This window comes from Gambusia affinis, linkage group LG18 (genome assembly GCF_019740435.1).
Source record: "Gambusia affinis linkage group LG18, SWU_Gaff_1.0, whole genome shotgun sequence".
In the NCBI taxonomy this organism is placed as follows: Eukaryota; Metazoa; Chordata; class Actinopteri; order Cyprinodontiformes; family Poeciliidae; genus Gambusia; species Gambusia affinis.
The window spans coordinates 9,869,825-9,890,530 of NC_057885.1; the positions used below are offsets into that span (position 1 = coordinate 9,869,825).

At 42.2% G+C, this 20,706-nt stretch overlaps 1 protein-coding gene across 3 annotated transcripts; it reads right to left on the minus strand.

Annotated features, from left to right (window-relative positions):
- Positions 1 to 20,610, minus strand: intu (inturned planar cell polarity protein). 3 transcript variants are annotated; one of them, XM_044097330.1, is made up of 17 exons: positions 18,984 to 19,817; positions 17,462 to 18,063; positions 16,011 to 16,096; positions 12,300 to 12,515; positions 8,454 to 8,572; positions 7,683 to 7,772; positions 5,945 to 6,022; positions 5,665 to 5,845; positions 5,489 to 5,512; positions 5,140 to 5,196; positions 4,445 to 4,657; positions 4,238 to 4,330; positions 3,743 to 4,150; positions 2,333 to 2,427; positions 2,056 to 2,245; positions 869 to 1,011; positions 1 to 597 (listed from the first exon to the last, which is right to left on the minus strand). In XM_044097330.1, the coding sequence occupies exons 1-17, from the start codon at positions 19,121 to 19,123 to the stop codon at positions 486 to 488; spliced, it is 2,847 nt and encodes a 948-aa protein (XP_043953265.1). In that variant the 5' UTR covers positions 19,124 to 19,817; the 3' UTR covers positions 1 to 485. The 3 variants fall into 3 exon arrangements, with proteins under 3 accessions (XP_043953265.1, XP_043953266.1, XP_043953264.1); XM_044097331.1 differs by lacking the exon at positions 18,984 to 19,817 and adding an exon at positions 19,887 to 20,610 and having other exon boundaries at positions 114 to 597; positions 5,140 to 5,202; positions 5,459 to 5,512; XM_044097329.1 differs by having other exon boundaries at positions 114 to 597; positions 5,140 to 5,202; positions 5,459 to 5,512; positions 18,984 to 19,816.
- Between the last annotated feature and the right edge of the window lie 96 nt (positions 20,611 to 20,706).

Genomic DNA, 20,706 nt, shown 5'->3' on the forward strand with positions numbered 1-20,706 from the left:
TTGTCAAATAGTGTTTTATTATGTAACAATTTCCCATACAAAACTGTACAAAAATTTAAATTAACACATGTTTACTGCTTTGCATACAAAAAAAAACCCAAAACAAAATGAAATCATCAGTCTAGCTATACTGGATGGAGATTCATGCAGCAGCGTTTTTCTTTTTCACTGGTTTAGGGTTGTAAAGTTCACAGCACACAACCGACAGGTCAGCTGGTCAATGTGGAATGGAGGTATTCGTTCGTCGGGAAGTTCACTGTGCGTTCATGGTGAGGAAGAAAAAAAAAAAAAAAGGCACTGCAACGATCCGACTTGGAGCTGAAACAGCCTCAGTCATGCTCCACTGCTTATCTGCAGAAAAAACATGTGGAAAGCAAAGACGGAAAGAAAAAAAAAAACAAACCAAAACTCTACAGCACAGAAAAAAAGAGCATCTGTTTGATTTTTCTTGAGATTGTGCAGGGAGTGTTCATGCCGTCGACGCATCATAAACCCAAACCGAAGGACAGTCTGAAGGCCATCTCCACGGGAACCTCCGGCACCGAGTCGTGGAAGCAGACGTAGAACTCTTGAGGAACCGGCTCCAGCAGCATCCTCCTGGGAACCAGAACAAAGCAAAGATGTTTATCTTTTAAAAGAGGCTTGGAACCGAGGACGAGCGTCCTGATTTAAAACCCCCGTCAAAAAGGAAGTGGCTGCGTTAGCAGCTCCGTTTGAAGTGAAAGTTTCTTTTTTTTTTTTTTTTAAGATCCTAGATTATGAGAAGACAAGTTCATATTATTTAAGAGCTTCACATATCTGAACCCCCTGCCTGCTTCTCACACACATTAAAGGTTCGGTATTACGTGTGTTTTGGACCCAGACGTACCCTATTACCCAGTAAGTCATGGTGGGGGCGGGTTTCCTCTGGTCGGTCCAGTTCTCCGGCTTGCACTGAAACAGAACCCCATGTTCTTTAACCGGGCCCAGACCCCAGCCGGACCGCTGAGAACGGTCTGCTGCACGGCAACCCTGCAGGACACCAAGCAACGCAGAGAGTCACGCGATGTCACCGAGCTGGCAGGAGACGCAAAGGATGCTGGGAAGAAAATGAGCTTCTCTGTTTGATTGTAAGACACGAACGGATGCAAAGTTTTCTCCTTCAAATGCAAAACAAACAAAACAGAGGCAATAAAAGAAAAAATTAAATAAATAAAAGAATCGTCCACATCTTGTCATGTTACAATTACAAACTAATTTAGCACATTTTCAATTAACCGAAGAACATTTACAAGTGGAACAGGAAAACATTTTAAACGACCAAAATAAAAAAAAATAAAATAAAAAATCAAGCAACAATAACTGAAATGGACTATGAAGTCTCGGTAAACTTATTTGCATTTTAAAAATAATTATTAAACTAAGGATAAAAGCAGGCAAAAGTAGCAGGCAGTGCAAATTAACTATTTAATACCGGGTGGCAAATATTTGCAGCGTTTCTCAAAATTTCGGCTTTTCTGTGACATCAAAGGGGAGAAACTCTTTAACCAACTGTTGTCCAACACGGCAAAAGCAAAACATCTTACAAAGTATTTTTAGTCTAGTTTCTAGTGCAAATATCTTTGTACACAAAACCAACTTATGAGCAACATTTCAACAAGACATAGGAGTTTTAAGTCAATAGCTTCTTAACTTTGATGAAAAAGTACTTGTTCAATGGTCAGATTATTTCACTTATAACAAGACATTTGGCCCATGTTGTAAGTGAATTAATCTGCTAATAGAACCAGTACTTTTTTTTGGTCCACATTAAGGAATTATTCACTCAAAACAAGCTCCTGTTTCTCTCTGAAAAGTTGCTTGTAAGTCGGTTTTGTCTTATTTCATGTATTTTAAGGTATTTTCACAAGAACCTAGACTAAAAATACTTTGTAAGACTTTTGTGCTTTTGCAGTGAAATGGAAAATATTTGACGCAAATGGAAGCAGAATTAGAAAGACCTTGTTAAAAAAAAAAAAAAAAAAAGAGTCAAAATCTTAACAGAAGCCCAAACGATCTGGGAATGCGTCCCCTCACCCTGGCCGGCAGACTCTGCTGGAAGGCGGCGCGTATGGAGAGGCAGCAGTGGTGGAAGTTGCGTATGAGCTGCGGGTGGATGGAGCCGCTGAGCTGAGCCACCTCTCTGTGCGTGGGAGCGATGAAGATCCCCTGCACCGTCTCCATCAGGACGTAGTGAAACAAGGTGTTCTCCGCACCCGAAGTCAGTCTGTGACAGGCGACACAGTGATCTGTCGGACGCGAACACGACTAAATGCATAAAGTCACACAGGAGGCGGTTTGTTCTCTGCGTTACTTTATGGTGTTGTACGTTTCCTCCGTCTCCCTGTCAGTCAGGGTTTTCTTCAGGGACCCCAGGTAGAAAGGGTTTGGGTGCTTCATCCTGGGCATCTGGACAGTAAAGAGGATAAAAAAAAAAAAAAATCTCCCTGAATCCAAGGTTTGTTTTACGAAGATCACCAGATTTGCCACCTGATCTACCTTGAGATAGTTTGAGGATTCGAGAAATAAAACCTCACGGAAATAATTACTTTAAAAAAAAAAGAAAAACAAAAGACTTGTAGCAGAAACTCAGTCTATGTTTTCTTTGTAAATTTGCAAGATGTTCATTGCATTAAATAATGTTTTAAAAACAGTAAATTAGGGGTGGCAAAACTTTGTCACACGGGCCAAATTTGTTGAGTCAAAAATACCAAGAAAGAAATGAAAAGACAAAAATCAAGCACATAAAATATATATTTTTTTGTGTGTAGACAGGGAATGTTATTAGCTGTAAAACTTCAAAATTATTTTTTACATTACAAACACGTACTTTTCAAATTCTTCAAGGCTCATTTGAAATCACACAAACAGGATTTGGGTCACTTTTTTTTCAAAACGCCAATTTTAATAAATTGAGTAAAATCTAATTTGGGCAGAGCAAAGCTGTCTTTCCATGTAGACTTTGAACCCCTGACTTCACTTTAACTTTAATTAGACGCCCGAGCCGGATGTAAACCTGCCGTCTTATAATTAGGACTTTACCGCTTCCTTTGTCAGGCCATAGTTTGAGTAAGCAGTTTTATCTTCTCCCATTTTAAGTTTTTGTTTAACATCTTCCAGCTCCGTCTTGTGGCTTGTTGCAACCGCAGGGTGAGTCAAGTCCAAATCAATTGGGATGCGTGACTGATAGGAGCGGAGATGTTTGTGTTGAGGATGCTTTGAGCTGCACTTGTTCCAATCTAATAAACTTCTGCCATTTACTTTCTTTATTTCCTCGACAGGCTGAACGATCTACTATATGAACGGAACTTTATATTGTGCATATCGGGCCTATTCATTGTGCTACAGAAGCCTGAGTGTGACTCGTCCAATAAAGCAAATAACTCTGACTCTTAACTCCACGCTGCAGTAAAGCAACGCTAATTTTACCTTCATATCATCACCTTCCTAACAAGATGGCCATTTCTTGACAGAAGTGTTTTGTTTTGTTTTGGCAGTATTACCACCTCGAGTCATTTTTTGTCAAAAGATGATAGTCGGGCGTGCTGTGGTGGCGCGACCCACATTTGGAGGCCTTCAGTCCTCGACTCTACTTCCCCCTTTCCTGTCAGCCTACTGTCATATAAGGGACACTAGAGCTCACAAAAAGACCCCCTGGTGGGGAGGAAAAAAAGAAAGAAAAGATGATAGTCATTTTTTGACTTTTGGCAAACGATAACTGTACCTTGAAGAGGCCTGCGCTGCCTCCGCTCCCATCAGATCCCAGAGAGTCCCGTCTGCCTCCTATCCGTCTCTCTGAGTCCGGGGTGGAGTGAGGGCTGAGACCCAGAGCGGCTGACGAACCGGACCTGGCGTCCACCGGACCCTCGCTCCCGCTGTCCGACAAGCTCCTCTGTGGGCTGGACTTGCGGGACTTCTCGCCGAACAGGCTGCGCCCTCTGTGCCCGGACGGAGACCCCCGAATGGCCCCGGCCAGCCTGCTGAGGACGGGGGACGAGGACGCCAGGCGGTCCCGGGTCGAGGCGGCAGGGAGGAACCAGTCGGCACAGGAGAGGCAGGGAGCGGACGGGACGTTCAGCCGCTCCTCCATGGCCGCCTCCAACGCGTTCAGCTGCAGGAGGGTGGCTTTCACCTGACGACACAGCAGGAGTTCAAGCGTCTTCATTTCAATCTGGAGCCGATTAGCAGATCAGCTGCGACAAGCCGCCCTCCCCCTCACCTGATCCACATAAACACAATCGGGTCCTGGAGAGCCCAGAGCCGGAGACGCACACCCGCCCGCCTCCAACAGGACGCACTGCATGAAGTGCCTCTGAGGTGCAGACAGACAGACAGACAGACAGACGGAGAGATGAGTGTAGCTTCGCAAAAGCAGGTTTTACCCGTTTCAGAAGCGAAAACACAGGTTAAAGGTTTCTCTCCTCACCAGCCCCACTATAAGGAGGAAGTGCCGTCCCTGAGGCTGGCTGAAGCCCGGCGCCGTCTCTCCGCTGGCTCTCTGCTGCGGGAACACTTCTCTCCAGATGACCAGCTGACCGACACGCTGCTCCGACGCCAGCGGCAGCAGGCAGAAGTGCTGGCAGTACAGACACACGTCCAGCAGGTTCTCCTTCGGGAGATGGTTGGCAATCAGGTAGGACTGAGGGCAGAGAGGCACAAAATGATGCAGTGGAAGGAAAATCACACATGGCTTTAGAAAAATAAGTTAAAATCTGAAAAAGGGTGGCACACACACACACACACATTCTTCTCCCTTTAACATATGCACGCCTAAATAAAATCCAGAGTAATACCTTCAAACATAAATATTGAGCTTATTCAGTCAAACTTCACCCATAATTCCAGCTGAGTTCAATCTGGATGTGTGACGCCAAAAGGTGAGTCAACAAAGACACCGACTCCAGGATGTTCAATAAAAACAATCCACTTTGCAATTACCTCAAGTTTGTGTGTCGCAAAAATATTCATTAAAAAAAAACAAAGTTTGTGGTTGTCACTTGACAAAATATTCTAAAAAATCCAAGCGGTGTGAATACAGTCCCACTCTATTTTATTTGTCTGGAGAATCTGCAGGTTGCTGTCCAGACTGGAGTTTGTGCTTGTTTCCACTTTGACCCTTACCTTGTAGAACAAACAGGAGCCGAGTATAACATAGAGACGCCTGAGGCCAAAGAAGTCCTCTGACTGCAGAAAAAATAAATATGGAGAGATGACTTGCAATGGAGAGTTTTGTAATTAGTTAATGCTGAAAAGGAATCAAATCTGATTAGGTCAAAAGAATCAGAGCATCAGTTGACATGAACATGCTTCCAAAAACAGGCTAACCTAAACCGGGACGCATTTCTAAGCTAGCATGTGTTTGTTCCCGCAACACAAGTTTCACTCATGGACGAACAAAACATTCAGTTTTCATAATCTGGAATAATTCGACCAGTCTCACCATTTCTCCAAAGTCAGAGGACTCAAAGTCAGAGAGAACTGTATCCACCTCCATCTGAGGAGAACACGCACCAACGGTAAATCGCCAACACACGCCACAATACAGCGTTGATTCATTTTATTTTAATTTGATCAAACGGCCGTGTTGCACATGAACACAAGCTGCACGCGACAGCCGCTCACGTGTGGCGCGTGAAGAAAACAAACCTTAATTTCCGGAGGCAAAGTGAGCCATCGGACCGCCGGCAGTCCGTCCAGAAAAAGGCTCCCAGAAACGTCGGGCGGCGGCGGGGAGCCTTTCCACAGGCGCCACGGCTGGATGAGCTGCTGGAAGAACAAGCAGAAGAAATGGTCCAACCTGAGGGCGTGGTCCGCCTTACAGAACGCGCTGCAGAGGACACATTGAGGATGTCAAAGAAAAAAAAATGGTGAAAGATCACGCCCCAAAATCCGAGAGAGAAGAGGTAGAGAATGACGAGAGACCGACCTGTTCAAGGAGCCGTACATCACCTTCAGCGTCCGCACCACGTCGCCAACCACCGTCTGCAGGGACAGCAGGGGGACCCTGCGAGAAGACAGGGATGAAGTTAAAGGCGCACCGGGCTAAACTCCAGCTTCAGCACAATTGGATCCACCTCCATCTGTGTTAGCACTTAGAGAAAAGGAACGTGCAGCTGGGAGTTTGTCTGATTCTGGTCATCAGCCACTTCTGGACGTTTGACAGCAACGAGTCTGATCAACTTCACCGTTTCGCTAACGGTGAGATTGTAACGCCGTTCCTACACGGTTTGCAAATTTCTGGAAAAGTAATTTTCCAAAAGTAAATCATTTCCCCGGTGTAGAAAACTAGGGGGACATTTTTGCTTCCGTTCGTTCTTTCTTGTTCTCTGAGACATTTTCTCTCACTGTCGGACAAAATCAGGGCAAACTTTTCATGTTTTGTATCAGTTAGGATTACCAAAAGTATATATTTATATTCGCTAAATGTCAAAATAATAAGATAGTTATGGGTTTACATACATTTTTGTTTTTGGATGTCCTTCCATAACCTTCTCACCGCAGTTTACAGGAATGTTTCTGCTTGCACAGGTAACTGAGTCAGGTGGCAGGTTGCAAAGGCCTTCTCAGCTCTCTTCACATGTTTTCTAAGGGACAGAGATCAGGACTTTCTGACGGTCACTCCATAACACCGTCTTTGTTGTCCCTAAACTACTTTGTAGCTGATCTGGTAACGGGTCATTGTCCATTAGGAATTCCCACATGAGCGTAAGCTTTAACGTCCTGGCTGATGTCTTGAGGTGATGTTCGTTACTCATGATGTCTTGTGGAGTCCAAACAACATGACGATGCCAGCCTGTCCCTTCACACTGGGGAAGGTGTCTTCAAACATCCAAGCTTCCCTCGATCTCCTCCAAATGTAACAGCAGCCATAACGGCCAAACTCTTCGCGGTCTTCGTCATTGAGGGCTTTTACAAACTGGAATTTCCCTCTTTAACGTCGTTTTTGGAGTGATAGCCTCTCTGTCGCTGGCTTTTAACCGACACCAGTCCAGCACTCGTTTCAGCGTTGCTCATGTGTTTGCGCTAGAGCAGAACTGTTTAAACAGATGAGTTTGGAGTGGTGAAGGTCCATAATGCGACTCCTGACATATTGATTAACCGCTTTTGATTATTCCAGGAGTGTTTGAGGCGTTGCCTTAAAATACGCCCACAGAAGGGATTCCCATTAACGCAAAGGTTGTAAATTTGAAAAAATTAAAAATCAGATTTATGGCAAATGGAAGGTATGTTTGTAATTCTTACTGACATTAAACAGGAAATGTTTAACCTGATTGGAAGCCAGGCGGTAAGGGGGGATAAAAAAGAAAGTTGTTTCAGCTGTAGGGTCACAGCTCTCATGAATGAATGATCTTCTCCGGGGGAAAGCCCTGACAGATAACTTGACAAACTATTGGCGACGGCTCCTTCCTTTAAGCAGGCATCCATCTTCAAAACAAAGAGGGTGAATGGAAGCACATGTTTAAAACGCATCTGAAGAAAGCAGATGGGTTCTTCAGGTTGCTCTCTTAAATCTTGTCTTCGACAAAAATATATTTCTTTAAATGATTCGGGCGCCAGCGTCTGCTTCCGACTTCTTTCCTCCGTAATGGCAACTGTGGCTTGTGTAATAGCAGCCTCTTGGGTCTGTGTGTGCGTGTGGCACGGGTGTGTTTGTTTGTTCCTACCTCTCAGCAGGAAGACCGACGACCAGCAGGTTGTTGTGCTCCTTCCAGTAGCCAACGTGAACCAGATGTTCCCCGAGCAACAGAGACGAACTGAGCGAGGGAAGAGGAGAACGGAAAGACGAGGAGGAGAAAGATAATGCCAAAGGTCAACGATTGAACTCAGCAGGTCAAAGCATGCAGGCCAATACAGTTTAATAAAGAAATTTATCTGTCATTTCCCCCACCCCCAACAACTGGCAGGAAGAAAAATGAATTATCATTTGCCATTAGAGACAAACGATCAAGAAATATTTCAAAGGTCTGTGGAGATTACATGCACTCATTATTGCCACAGCTCTCACTAATTTGGGGTTTTAACACATTTTGAAGTTTTTTTTCTCCCACAGGGAGTTAGATTTATACAACTAACAGCTCCATGTAGCATGTTACTGTGGTTTCCTCAAATATATTCATACGTCTCCTCTAACTTTTGAATAACTCCTTTGGCAGGTTGCACCTCTTTCACAAGCTTTAACTTGTAGCTTTTTCCATTGGTCCTTTGGTCGAGTTGGACGTTAGTTTTCTGGCATCGACCTAACTTTTAGGCATACTTCATAGATTTTCAATCGAGTTCAGGTCTATTTAAAAAACTAAAACCCTCAAGCAGATATAAAAGACATTTAGAAGTTTTAAATAATAAGAGAATTAAAGGTTATGTAATGACAGAATCTCTAGATTATCTGTGCTTTGCTGGAGTGTAAACTGATCTTTCGGGCAAGTCGCCGTCCCAACCTGATGATGTGGCCTCCTGTGACGTTCTCCAGCATGTCACACAGAGTAAGGAAGATGCCTCTCACTCCTTTCAGCTGGCTGGATGCTTCAGAGACTGGGTACTGGTACAGGATTTCTTCCTAAACAGATAAAGTCACCTAGTTCAGAAATCAGGGTTCCTGCAGATTTCGACTCAAATTTAAGACTTTTTAAGACCACCGAGAATGAAATTTAATGCCGTAATACCAAAACGCATCGTACGGGTTGCCAACAGAAGAGAGTCAGTGACGAAGGCGAACAAGCAAACTGGTGTTAAATTTGCTAACTAGAAGGGGTATATTAGCAGCCAGTTAGCGGTAGCCCAATCGCCTTGAGTCACAAAATGCAATGAAGACGTCTGTGTATGACTCAAATTGTAGCCTGACATAAAGTCCTGTAAGGAAAATTAACTACATAAGATATATGACATAAATTTAAGTCCTGTGATTAATGTATTTAACACCAACTTATATTTTTTGAATGAATTCAAGTCATTTTAAGGCCTTAATTCTAGATACATATATACAAGACTTTTTAAGTATGCGTGGACACCCTGGAAATGCACTGTGTAAAATATGGCCTGCATCTTGAAAATTACATATCAGGCTTAGAGAACATCGCTGGTTAGCCAAACAGCACAAAAAAAAAAAAAAAGCATAAAAATGTGCGGTATCTCGTCTTGGAAGATCAGCAACCAAAACATCTGCTGGGTGTAGAAGAATAGATGGACAAGCAAGTGGATGTTTATGCTACCTCAATAACGCTCAGCTGGGTTAAATCTAACCAAAGCTTCTCTGTGGAATGACGACAATGTGACTTTTAGGGAGGGAGAAACACAAATATTTGTATTTCTTCACTATCAGAAGCTGGTTAGCACAGTTCAATTACTAATAGGCCTGTCAGAATAAACAATAAATCAATTAATCGTATGATAAATTAAAAGAAACTCAATAGTTGTCATTTGATTGATTTATCATTTTCATCTTTCCTCTCTCTTTTTACCAAAAACTGAGTGATAAAAGTCTTCAATCTGGTGCTTTCTTTTTTTTTTTTTTTTTAAGATAATTTTGTTTACACAGACATCATAATTCACCGTATTGCTTGTTTCTGTTATTTTCTTTATTTATTTTGGATATTTCAAATGTCTTCCAGTTCCAATGTTCCTTAGAATATGATGTTGATTGATCTTTGAGGATACTACTATAAAACATCAATATTATCGCTTATCGCATTAAGTCCTGGGACAATTTATCATCCAGCAAAATTTGTTATTGAGACAGCAGTCCTTCCAGTAGTGGAAATTTAAGGACTGAATGGTGGGAGTGGGAACTGAAAACTCCTAAATGAACTGCAGCCTTGGCAACCGGAGCAAAAGACCCACAAAAGATACCAACCATTAGGCCGAGAAAGCGCACTGGGAGGCTTTTGAAGTGTGAGAGCTCATATCAACAACTCTGTGCAGATCCGAAACTCTAACTTGCAGCAGCTGCTGAACATCTCACGTTCCACCACCCTGCAATCATGAGACTAAAGAATCAAAGCCACGGTTCAGAGGGTGTGCACACCCTTGATTTAGAAAATCAGCCGCTCGCTGATGTGGCTCTGGACAAGCCGTTATTCCTCTTGGCCGCTGTAGTTTAGGTCCAGATAAATGCAAAAAAACATAAAATAAATCTGACACGCAGAGACACAGAGAAGGAGCAAGGGAACAGAAAAGCACGACCGCTGAGCTGAACACATGTAATTACACTGTCAGTCAGAAGTGCTTCTCACAGCAGCAGTGCACAACAGGAAAGGTGTGTCCACACATATAATCCGAACGCACCTACAAACTTGGTTCTGATCAAAAAAAAAAAATTAAAAAAAGGAAAAAGCGAGGGGTTTGGAGGAACGGCTCGTTGTTGTTACGCTCTGATCCAAAACAGATTTGATTAAGGCTCCACAGAATGCAGCTGACAGCGTTTAAATCGTGGGTCATTTGCCGTAAGAAGCCGAACTAATCACGGAGCTTTCTGACGTTTCTTTTCCTTTGTCCTGGAAGTCGTCCACGGCAGTAGTTTCCAGAAAACGTCCCGAGGGATTCGCTTTTAATGCTGTGATTTCCTTCTCAACTTTGCGTCTTTGCACTCAATTACCCGGATCCTTTTTCAGGGAACCAACACAATTAAAGTGGTGTGAGTGATGCCCTAATGGCTGTATGTAAGGGTTGCTAAGAGCCAAAGTAATGATTTAGTCTCCGCAAGAATTTGCTTTCCAAAGGGATGGAAAAGTGTTTAGACATCCACGGTTTGAGCAGAAGCAGCCTTTTGTTCTGTGAATGAGGTTTGATTTGCAGTCGACTCGCATAATAAAGCGGCCCAAGCTGTTTTTGTCCACTCGCAGCACCCACTGCCTGCTTGGCTTCAATCTTCTTAGTGTCTCCTCTAAAGGCTTGTGGCTTCCAATCAACAATTTCCAAGACTGCGGAAACACTGGAGTTCTATGTTTAATTCAACAGCGCTAGCATAACCCTGTTGAATTTAATGTTAATTTAATGTTGGCCCTGTTCAGTGATTTAATTTTCCTGGCAAACGGTTCTGATAGGGTGAAGCCGGTCAAAGTCCTTCCACCGGCTCCATGGAGCTCAGAGAAACAGACTTGTGTTAGTTTATAAATCACTGAATGGCTTGACACCAAAATACGCTGCAGTTGTCATTGTATCAACCCTCCAGATCACTCAGGTCTTCTGGTTCTGGTCTCCTCTGCATGCCCAGAACCAGAACCAGAACAAAGCAGCATTCAGCTTTTATCCTCCACTAATCTGGGAGAAACTTCCAGAAAACGGCAAAGCTGCCAAAACACTGAATTCCTTTAAATCAAGTCTAAAAACCCACCTGTTCAGAGTTACCCTTGATTCATAATCAATAAAACAATGATTAGCATATTTGTTGTATATTTGCTTCGTGATTTTCTCAAAACTGGTTCCTGTGAAGCACTTTGAACTGCCTTGTTGCTAAGCCTGTAATAAATTAACCGCACGATAAATTAAAATGAGCTGGATCATTTCTATTCTCATAATAAATCATTATTTTATTTATGGCTTCATGTTTTATTTAGGTCTTATCTATTTGTGTTTCTTTTGTTGTTGTTGTTGATGTGTTTTATTTAGGAAATTTAAAACATCTTCCCGTTACAAAGTTAAGAGTTCTTCACTAAATTACAAGTTATTGGTCTTTTAGAGGGAAAACTTGCATTATTATATTTCTTGAAACAGGCTTCAATCGTTTATAGTGATCATTACTGAGACAATTTATTGTCCAGCAAAATTTTTTTTGTGACAGGCCTACATGTTGCTAAAAATGATCCTGACGACGGATGAATAATGAAAAAGCCTAACGGATCAACGGGACATTTAGACAACAGAATAAGTAATAAAAGCTGGATATAAAATTATCTTCCAATCTTTGATGTTCTCACTCCATACTTATTCAAATATGGGAAAAAAAAACCTTAACAAAACTCCACACTTTTTCAGGCTGTGAACAAATCCTCTGCATTAAGATCAGAAAACCAGGAGCCAAGACTTAGATCACACTCATTTTAGGTTTAACAGCTATATAAGGCCTTTTATTTCCCACTTATTCTGAGCCAAAGCCTACTTTCCTACTTGGAAACCTCACATATACTCTATTAAACCAGCACAACACGTCCAATAAAACATCCAGAGGTTTTATTGGCTCAAATATTGACTAAAAACAACTCGGTAAACTCCAGAGTGAACAGTTTCCGGTGATTCTAATCAGGAAATAAACATCTAGTGGTTTTGTTACAGGTGTTGTAGAGACCGACCTCTTCCTGCAGAGATGTAGAGTCCAGTTTGAGCGACAGATACATGACGATGTGCGGGATGTGTCCGATGGCCATCTGGAGCTCCGCCGTGTCCTCCCCCCACAACAAGCGCACCAGTTGGCTGACTGGTGGAGAGGCCTTCATCTTCTGGACTGGAGAGGAGTCACTGGGAGCAGCGCTGTCTACTGGAGCTGCCGTCTCCAACGTCAGCGTCACCTGGCGGGCGGGCAGGAGGCAGATATGGAGTCAGGTGAAGGAGAAGAGCTATGTCTAAAAGTAGACGCAAAGTAGATAGGAAGATGTGTTAAATACAAATGCACGCCACACTTTTCAGATTTTTTTCTTTGCGAATAACCTTGACACCCATGAGTCAATTTCTTCTTGGTAAAAGAAAAAACCCACGCTTCTGCCAAGCCACGAGTGAGTATAGAGTCAGCTTTGGGCGTCTCCTAATTGGAAACAAACTGGAGTTGTTTCAACAAACACACATTGCGGGGACCGTCGGCTTGCTGCGCTCCTATTGGTTAATGTTTTTAAAATGCAGAATCGTAGCATAACATCAAAACAGGCCTACTTCAAAATGTGGTGTTTTTTTTTATTTTTTCCCTCCAGGGGGTCTTTTTGTGGGCTCTAGTGTCCCTTATATGACAGTAGGCTGACAGGAAAGGGGGAAGTGAAGGGGGGAAGACATGCGGCAAATGTCGTCGGGTCCAGGAATCGAACCGGCGACGGCCGCATCGAGGACTCGGGGCCTCCAAACGTGGGTCGCGCTTTCCCCTACGCCACCGCAGCACACCCCAGTGGTGTATTTCTTGCATTTCCTTTGAGAATAGCTTTTTCACAACGTTCCTACACGTTTTCATGTCTGAATTACAGGAACCTTTTTTTTTTCCTCCTAAGAGTTTTTTGGCGGCGCTAGTGGCTCATATTTTTTATTTTATTTTTTGCAACAGTAGGCAGACAGGAAAGAGGGCAAGGAGAGGGGGGAGGATACGCGGCAAAGGTCGCCGGGACCCGCGACGTCCGCGTCGAGGACTAAGGCCTCCAAACGTGGGGCGTGCTAACCCACTGCGCCACCACAGCACGCCCCATAGGAACCTTTTAAAGACCATTGTAAATGAAATTCAGGACGTGTATCACAACAGAGATGCACAAAACAAAAATGTATATTTTATAGCAGTACAGCCAAACTTTTTTGAACAAAATGAACGCAGCATCGACAGAAGACGAACATCGTCCAGCAAACTTTCCAAAGACAGATGCAAGACGCTAGCTAGCAGGCTAAGGTAATTTTATTACACATTTTCAGCAACAAGGCAATTCAAAGTGCTTTACATGATTTAGAAAGAAATACAAACAAAACAACAAACCTAAGCTAGCTAACAGGGGTATGTTAGCAGCTAGCTAGCTAGCGGTGGCCTCGTATCAAAACACGTGATGAAGATGTTTGTGTTTGACTCAAACTTTTGCCTGGCAGAAAAGTCCCACGAGAAAAATAAACTACATAGAATATACGACATAAATTTAAGACCTGAGATTAACGTATTTAAGGCTAGCTAGCATTTATCTAATGAATTTAATACATTTTATGGCCTTAATTTAAGATGATAATGTAAGACTGTTTAAGGATGGATAGATCTTTGCGTCCTAAACAACGGGATAGCAAATAAAGGCTGGAAAACCAAATATTTTCTTATCTTCATTTTCTTTATCCATGCTTTTCCAAACCTTGAAAATACAGACAAGAAATTCCAGGCTATCCCGTGAAATATAAGAACCCTATCAGGTTTAATATGAGCATTGTTTGGGTCGGCAGGAATAACATAATAGCTGTAAAGCCATCTGGGTCTGTATGTTACTCTGTCTTCCAGCTCAGACCAAATATGACGTTAAAAAAAAAGATCAAATTACCGTGCCAGAAAGGTGAAAGCTATATTTTTCTAATCCAACGGTCTGTGCAGAGCCTGTCAGCTCTAACCACAGGCCGCCTGCCCCTCCAGCAGGCCCCTACATCAAGGCTCCCAGCTATTTTAGCCCCTTTTACTGGAAGACTGTCTTTACGGAGCCAGCGGCCAATCCTGATTCATCGTGTGATGAACCTTTCCACGTATTACCTCCGTCTAAATGCCCCGTCGTAGCGGCGAGGTCTGAACACAACCAGCAGGATTTAACTTGACCTTTGTTTGCAATTATTTCAGCAAATGATGCAAGTGAATGTGACCCGAACGCATTAAATGTAGACACGAGTAAAACAGTTCAGACCTCAGAGTCGGGGAAAACAGAGAGAAAAAAAGCCTGAATGGGCAAACTGCAGCACTTTCCTTCATGAATTATACGGCTGTGGTCAGGCATGAGTGTGCTTTCATTGAAATTCCAGCCTGTTGATGTCAGTCATTTACCAACCATCCATTGATGGACACACACACACACACACACACACACACATGGGAGACACTGCAGTTAGGGTTAGAAAATGGCACAGCGGACCTGACTTTAATGCTAATACGCATCCCATAATAAGCCCTGTCTGCTCCATGTGGGCCGGCGGCCACACAGAAAAACCACCCAACATCAAACTCACGCTTATTTGGACAAAATAAACCCGTCTGTCAGCAGCACGGCTCTATTTCAAGTCCGAAGCTAATTCCTGAGCCCAGAGAACCTTGCTATTTTTCCATGAAGTCTTCCCCTGCATGCAATTTGGTTTCCGACTACATCTTCTAATCAGCTGAGCCACAACAGCTTCCTGTGGCGCCAAAATTGTCACACGGCATATCCGGCTGAGCCAACATGTTTCGGCTTCGGCTCATGGCACGCTCTGTCATTTGCAAATTCCTGCTTTTTGATGTGGTTTTTTTTTTTTGTTTTTTCGAGGAGTTAAAAATGAGGAGTTTTGCGTTTAGTTTTTTTTTCTTTTCTTTTGTTTTAAGTCCTGGGGGTTTTCTATGTCCGCCCACTCTGCTCTCTGCTTTATGTGCATATTTGTAACATTCTGAAGTCCTGAAGCAGGAAAAAAAAAACACTATTAGCAGGTAAAAGGGTTTCAGAAAAACAAGTCATTAAAATATTAACTCGTTAAGAAGCTAATAGAAGAAGGAACAATAACAATAAATCAGGTTTAAAACAAAAGTAATCGGATTCTGCCTAAATTTGTCACAAGAACAAATTTTGCTGGATGATAAATTATTCCTGAAATTATTGTGATAAACGATATTATTGTCATTTTGAGACTTTTTTCAATTGATATAATAATGATAAATTATTCCTGAAATTATTGTGATAAACGATATTATTGTCATTTTGAGACTTTTTTCAATTGATATAATAATGACATGTTATCGCAAGTCCACCATCTTAAAGATAAAAAAAAGACGACTTTCATTTCTAGAGAAAATTTAACACTTGAACTGGAAAACAAATTTAAATATCCAAAACAAACAAACAAAACAATAGTAATTTAAATGGATCATGACTAATACTTATTCAGTTTAGACATGGAGAACAGGCAAAAGTGCAAACGAACTGCTTCGCACCGGGTGTCAAATATTTACAACGTTTGTAAAAATTCCAGCTTTTCAGCGACATTAAAGGAGAGCTTCTCTATAACGACTGTCGTCTGTTAAGTATATTATACGATGAATTGATTTATTGCTTATTGCGGCAGGTCAAATCCTGCCTGAACTCCAGAGTGTTTAGGAACAGGAGCCTGACCTGCGTCGGTCCTGGGATGCAGGACAGAACCCTCTCGATGTTCTCAGGGCTCACGTCAACATCGTCCACTGCCAAGAGGACGTCGCCTGAACGGAGAAAAAAAATTATTATTTAATCTGCTAAGATGAGACAACTTTACTACATACGGTAGCCCTGATATGAACTTCACATGTTAGCTCACCCCACAAAGTGGAGTTGTTCAGAAGATACCTGATAGTATTTACTATTCATTGTAGGAAACCGATGGCATTTGATGTCTTTTTTTGTTGTTGTTGTTTTTTTGCCAGCAAGAATCCAATAAAAGGCGGTTAAACAGCTTCACGTGCTTGCGATTAATGATCACTGCAGCTTTTTAGCTGCTCTAATGGCTCAAACATGCTGCAGCAAGGAACACAAAGTGACTGATTAGAGCAGATTCCTCATATAAAGCTGAGGAAAAACAGTCCAGTGATCATTTCTGCACACGTCGTACACAGAGAATCGATTTGCAGCGTCTCGTACGAGTGTGCATACTCCTTGAAGGCTTTCCACATTGTTTTGTATTAAAACTACAAAATGAATCCCACAGCAAAGATGTGGAACTCGGCTGATGACCTGAACTTCAATAAATTTCCACGGTTATTTCATCCCTGGTGTGTGTGCATAACCGCTGCTCAGTTAGAATAATTAGAGATGTTGTTAAATCAGATTTTGTTTAAATACATGAATAGAGCTTTTCTATTGAGTTCCTTGGATTAAAAGATAGCTGTGTTCGTTTTTATTAATAACTAATTTAGTGAAATTGATCAAAATATATCTGCGCATCAGAAACAGTGTGCTCGCTTTGGTGACATCTTCTTAAATAATTAATACTATTTTCTGTGTAGCTCAAGGCTTTACATTAAGTCCTCTGAGTTTTAGTTTCAATATCTATGGACCTCAGGTTAATTTTATGACACTGTGGAATATTTAAATACAAAACAAAACATTGCAACTCAAAGCCCATGTTAGAATGTTGATGTCAGAATGAGATGGTTTCTCATGGAGATGTAAATAGTGACTTGAGCCATGTGTTTTGGTGGCCGGGAGAAAACTGCTGCTGATCAAACATATTCAAAATTACATTGAATTTGAGTTTTGTTTGACACAAACTATTTGGTTTTGCTGATAGACACAAAATGTTTTGATTCTGTCTAAATGTAGACCGCCACAGTTAAAACAAAAATCCACACGGACTAGCTTTAAAAATTAAACTCTGATCTTTTTGGTAAAAATTTGATTTTCATGCTGGACTTTTAACCCCATTGAAGTACATATATCTTTATTACATCTATGTCAACAAACTGTGATGTAATTAGATAACTTGCTATGACGCCTAGAACCATTTAGGATGAAAACAGGAATAGAAATATGATGCTAGGCTGTGCTAGCCTGACGCCGTTTACAGGTGACTTTATGAATGAGGGTCTTACCGATCAGAATTTGACCACATTTTATAGCTGGACTGTTTGGTATTAACCCGTGAACGGTCAGTCTCCCGTCCTGCCGGACGGCTCCTCTGTCTTTCTGACCTCCAGTCCAGGCAGGACGATGCACCAGGCCCAGCAGAGCTTCCAGCAGTCCTCCTCTTTCACACAGAGGCGTCGGCGAACTCGCCAAACGCTTGGGGTTCAGGTAGACGCACACTTCCTTCAGCCGCCGCCGCCGCTGAACGGTCACGCCTGGCTGCTGCCCCGGCTGCGTCTTCAGGATGGAAGCTGGAGGCGAGGAAGTCGCTTTGCCTCTGCTGCCGTCCTTGCCTCCTTTGCGCTGAGACGGACGGCGCTTCCTCCCCAGGATCCTGGCCAGCTTTTTGAGAGCGGGCTCGCCTTTCCTCCGCGAGCCGCGCCGCTGCGTGCCGGCCTGCTCCGTGATGACCTCTGCCTCCTTTTCGCTGAAGCGGACGTGGTTAGTGGATAAGCACTGGCTCGCTGCGACCCGCGCCAACGCGGCCTCCTCCTCGCCCTCGCTTAGCTCCAGGTAGAACAGTTCCCCGTTCTTCTGGATGTCATCCAGCCATTCTGGCTCCAGCTCACTGGAACCAAAACAGAGAGTTTACGAGACGGGATGAACCAAACCCCTGGTGGGAAAACACGGAACCACTGCTTCTGCTTTCTAAACTTACAAAGTTTTTAAGCACAAATGAGCAAGTAAAATAAAATTAGAGCTTTTTAAAATTTTCTTAAGATGGTGTTTGATTTATTGCAATTGTCTGGAGCCTTTTTTGTTACTTATTTACACTGTTGCTTTATAGATTCATTCAAGTTTCCATGTCATTTTCTCTTAAAACTCCATTGATCTCACAAAAGAGTTGCAGCCTGGTGTTAAAATATTCTGGTTCTGATCAGGAACCTCCTGGGAGAAGACGTTTATACATTAATGCTCTCTAATAATAATAATAATAATAAAGAACAAAACATGTGGAGCTTCAAAGAAGAATTGGATCTACTTTACTATAAGACAACTTCTGAAGGCAAGAGGCTGTGCTAAATTTTATTTAAGGGGATCAGAGTTGGTACTTATGAGTTTGTGTTTGCAAAGTCAAAATAATAGTAGGGATACTTTCACAGCCACAGGAAATTATGAAAGGCTCTATTAATGTGCATGGTTTGCAATTTTTGATACAAGAGCTACAAGTATTTTCTTCATTTATTCTGCCTTGCACAAGTAAAACGAAATGAAAAGCAGGTTTATAGGAATATATTTAAAGTGGATTTAAAAACCTTTACGTATTTAGATAAAATAAAATAAAAACTACATCCACGCTATGTTGTTATAGATTATATGGGAAGACATGCTGTACGAGGGCTTTATGGAATAAACAAGGGCGTCCAAACCAGAAAACATCTTGACATTTTACCTATCTTGACTTTTAAATGACATATAGCAGCCTGAAACCGTAGCTGGAACATTTTTTTTTGTCTCTAATCCCAGACTGAAACAAGTTATCCTTACTAGTTGTAGTCGGCGCTGCTGGAACTCGATGATGTGGACTCAGTGTCCCCATCTTCTTTTGCTTTCTGAGCTGTCGAAAGTGTATTTTCAGAGCAAAGTCCGGGGCTCACGGACGCCATCGTGTTGTAGAACCATCTCATTCAAGCGTAAAGTCCCGAACTGGACCAAAAGTTATTTCAGTACTTTATTTCTGGGGAATAATAATAAAAGAAAATGCTGTCGCCATGTTTGATACAGCGCTGGCGAATGTGTACGGAGTGTCACGTGACACAAGAGCGTACGTTCTGATTGGTGGATGTCACCGTTGCCCTTAACAACACACAAGCGTCGTCCCGCTAGCGGATTTGCAGACGGCTATGCCATAAAAAAAAATTACGATATTCCAGCGCCCACTTAAGGGTGTTAACCTGCTTAGTCTTTTTTAAATCCACATACGTCTCCATTATGTAAAATAGAAGAACTGGTTTATATTAATTATTTTTCGTCAGATGTAGTACCAACAAGCTTGAGAGAAGTAAAGTTAACTTGGCTAACTTGTCAAGTTGCATTTTAACCTGAAATGAGAGATTCGCGACATTAACTCGGATTCCAACTCATAAAATTACAGAAAGTAAAAGGTGTACGCCATAAACAGCTTATAAAATTTCAATATACAACACACGACACGACCAAAAGTGAATATCCAGCTTCTACTCGTTGGTTTATTATATTAGCTCAGCATCTAATCCTTGCAGATACCTTAAGTTTTATTTATTTATTTATTTATTTTGCTTTATTTTTTATCCCCTTTGGCATTCGGCGCAAGCCTGGCAAAGTTCCCCGGCTCGCAAACAGAAGCACACAATCGGCAAAAGCGCTACCAAAATATAGACTCATGAAATTTCCGAACAAGCTCCGACTGACCTGTAAAGAAGAACGCTGCGGATGGAGTCGAAGTCCTCCAAATTATTTGAGAAGAAATTTCCATCTATGAGGTTAAACATCCTCTGGGTTTCATGTTTTGAAACGATGTTCTCAGTGAACAATAAGGGAAGGGCAAATGTAATTGCTTGAAAATAAACCTGGTCCAAAGTCACTTTCTTCCTTTAAAATAAGGACTTTGACTATCAAAGCCACGGCACCATTAAGCTTGAGCTGCCTGACGGATCCTCCCTCGAGCTTCCTACGTCAATCACTTTTTTTTTTTGTTGTTGGGCTTTTTTTTTTTTTTTTTTTGCTTTTGGCTATTTTCAAATCTTGAGTGTTTCTCCGGGACAGCAGAGCGGAATGTAACCCAGCTATCTACTTGGCATTTTGAGAAAACTCTCGGCTACGACAGGAAGCTCAGCGGGCGAGCTTAAGACTGCAAATCAGAACACAACTCACAAGACTGAGGGAGACGACACTGCCACTGATGAGAAACGGGTACAGCGGTGACGCACCACGTGATTTTAGAGAAACTACCCTTTTCATTTGACATTTAGTCCAGTGTTTCTCAAACCTTTTTCAGGCTGAGGACCGCTCAATCCATTTAACAGGCACGGACCGCCTAACATCTCAATATATGATGCATCCTGAAGTTAAAATATTAGTCTCTTAACTCACATACTGTTTTCTTTGTTCAGCCTAATGAGAAGAGTGGTGCTTTTTGGTAAATGTGACCGACCACAACAAATCCAAGAACATTAAGACCCATCTAATTGGGCATGTTGAGTTATTTACAGATCCTGACAGTGTCTAAGCT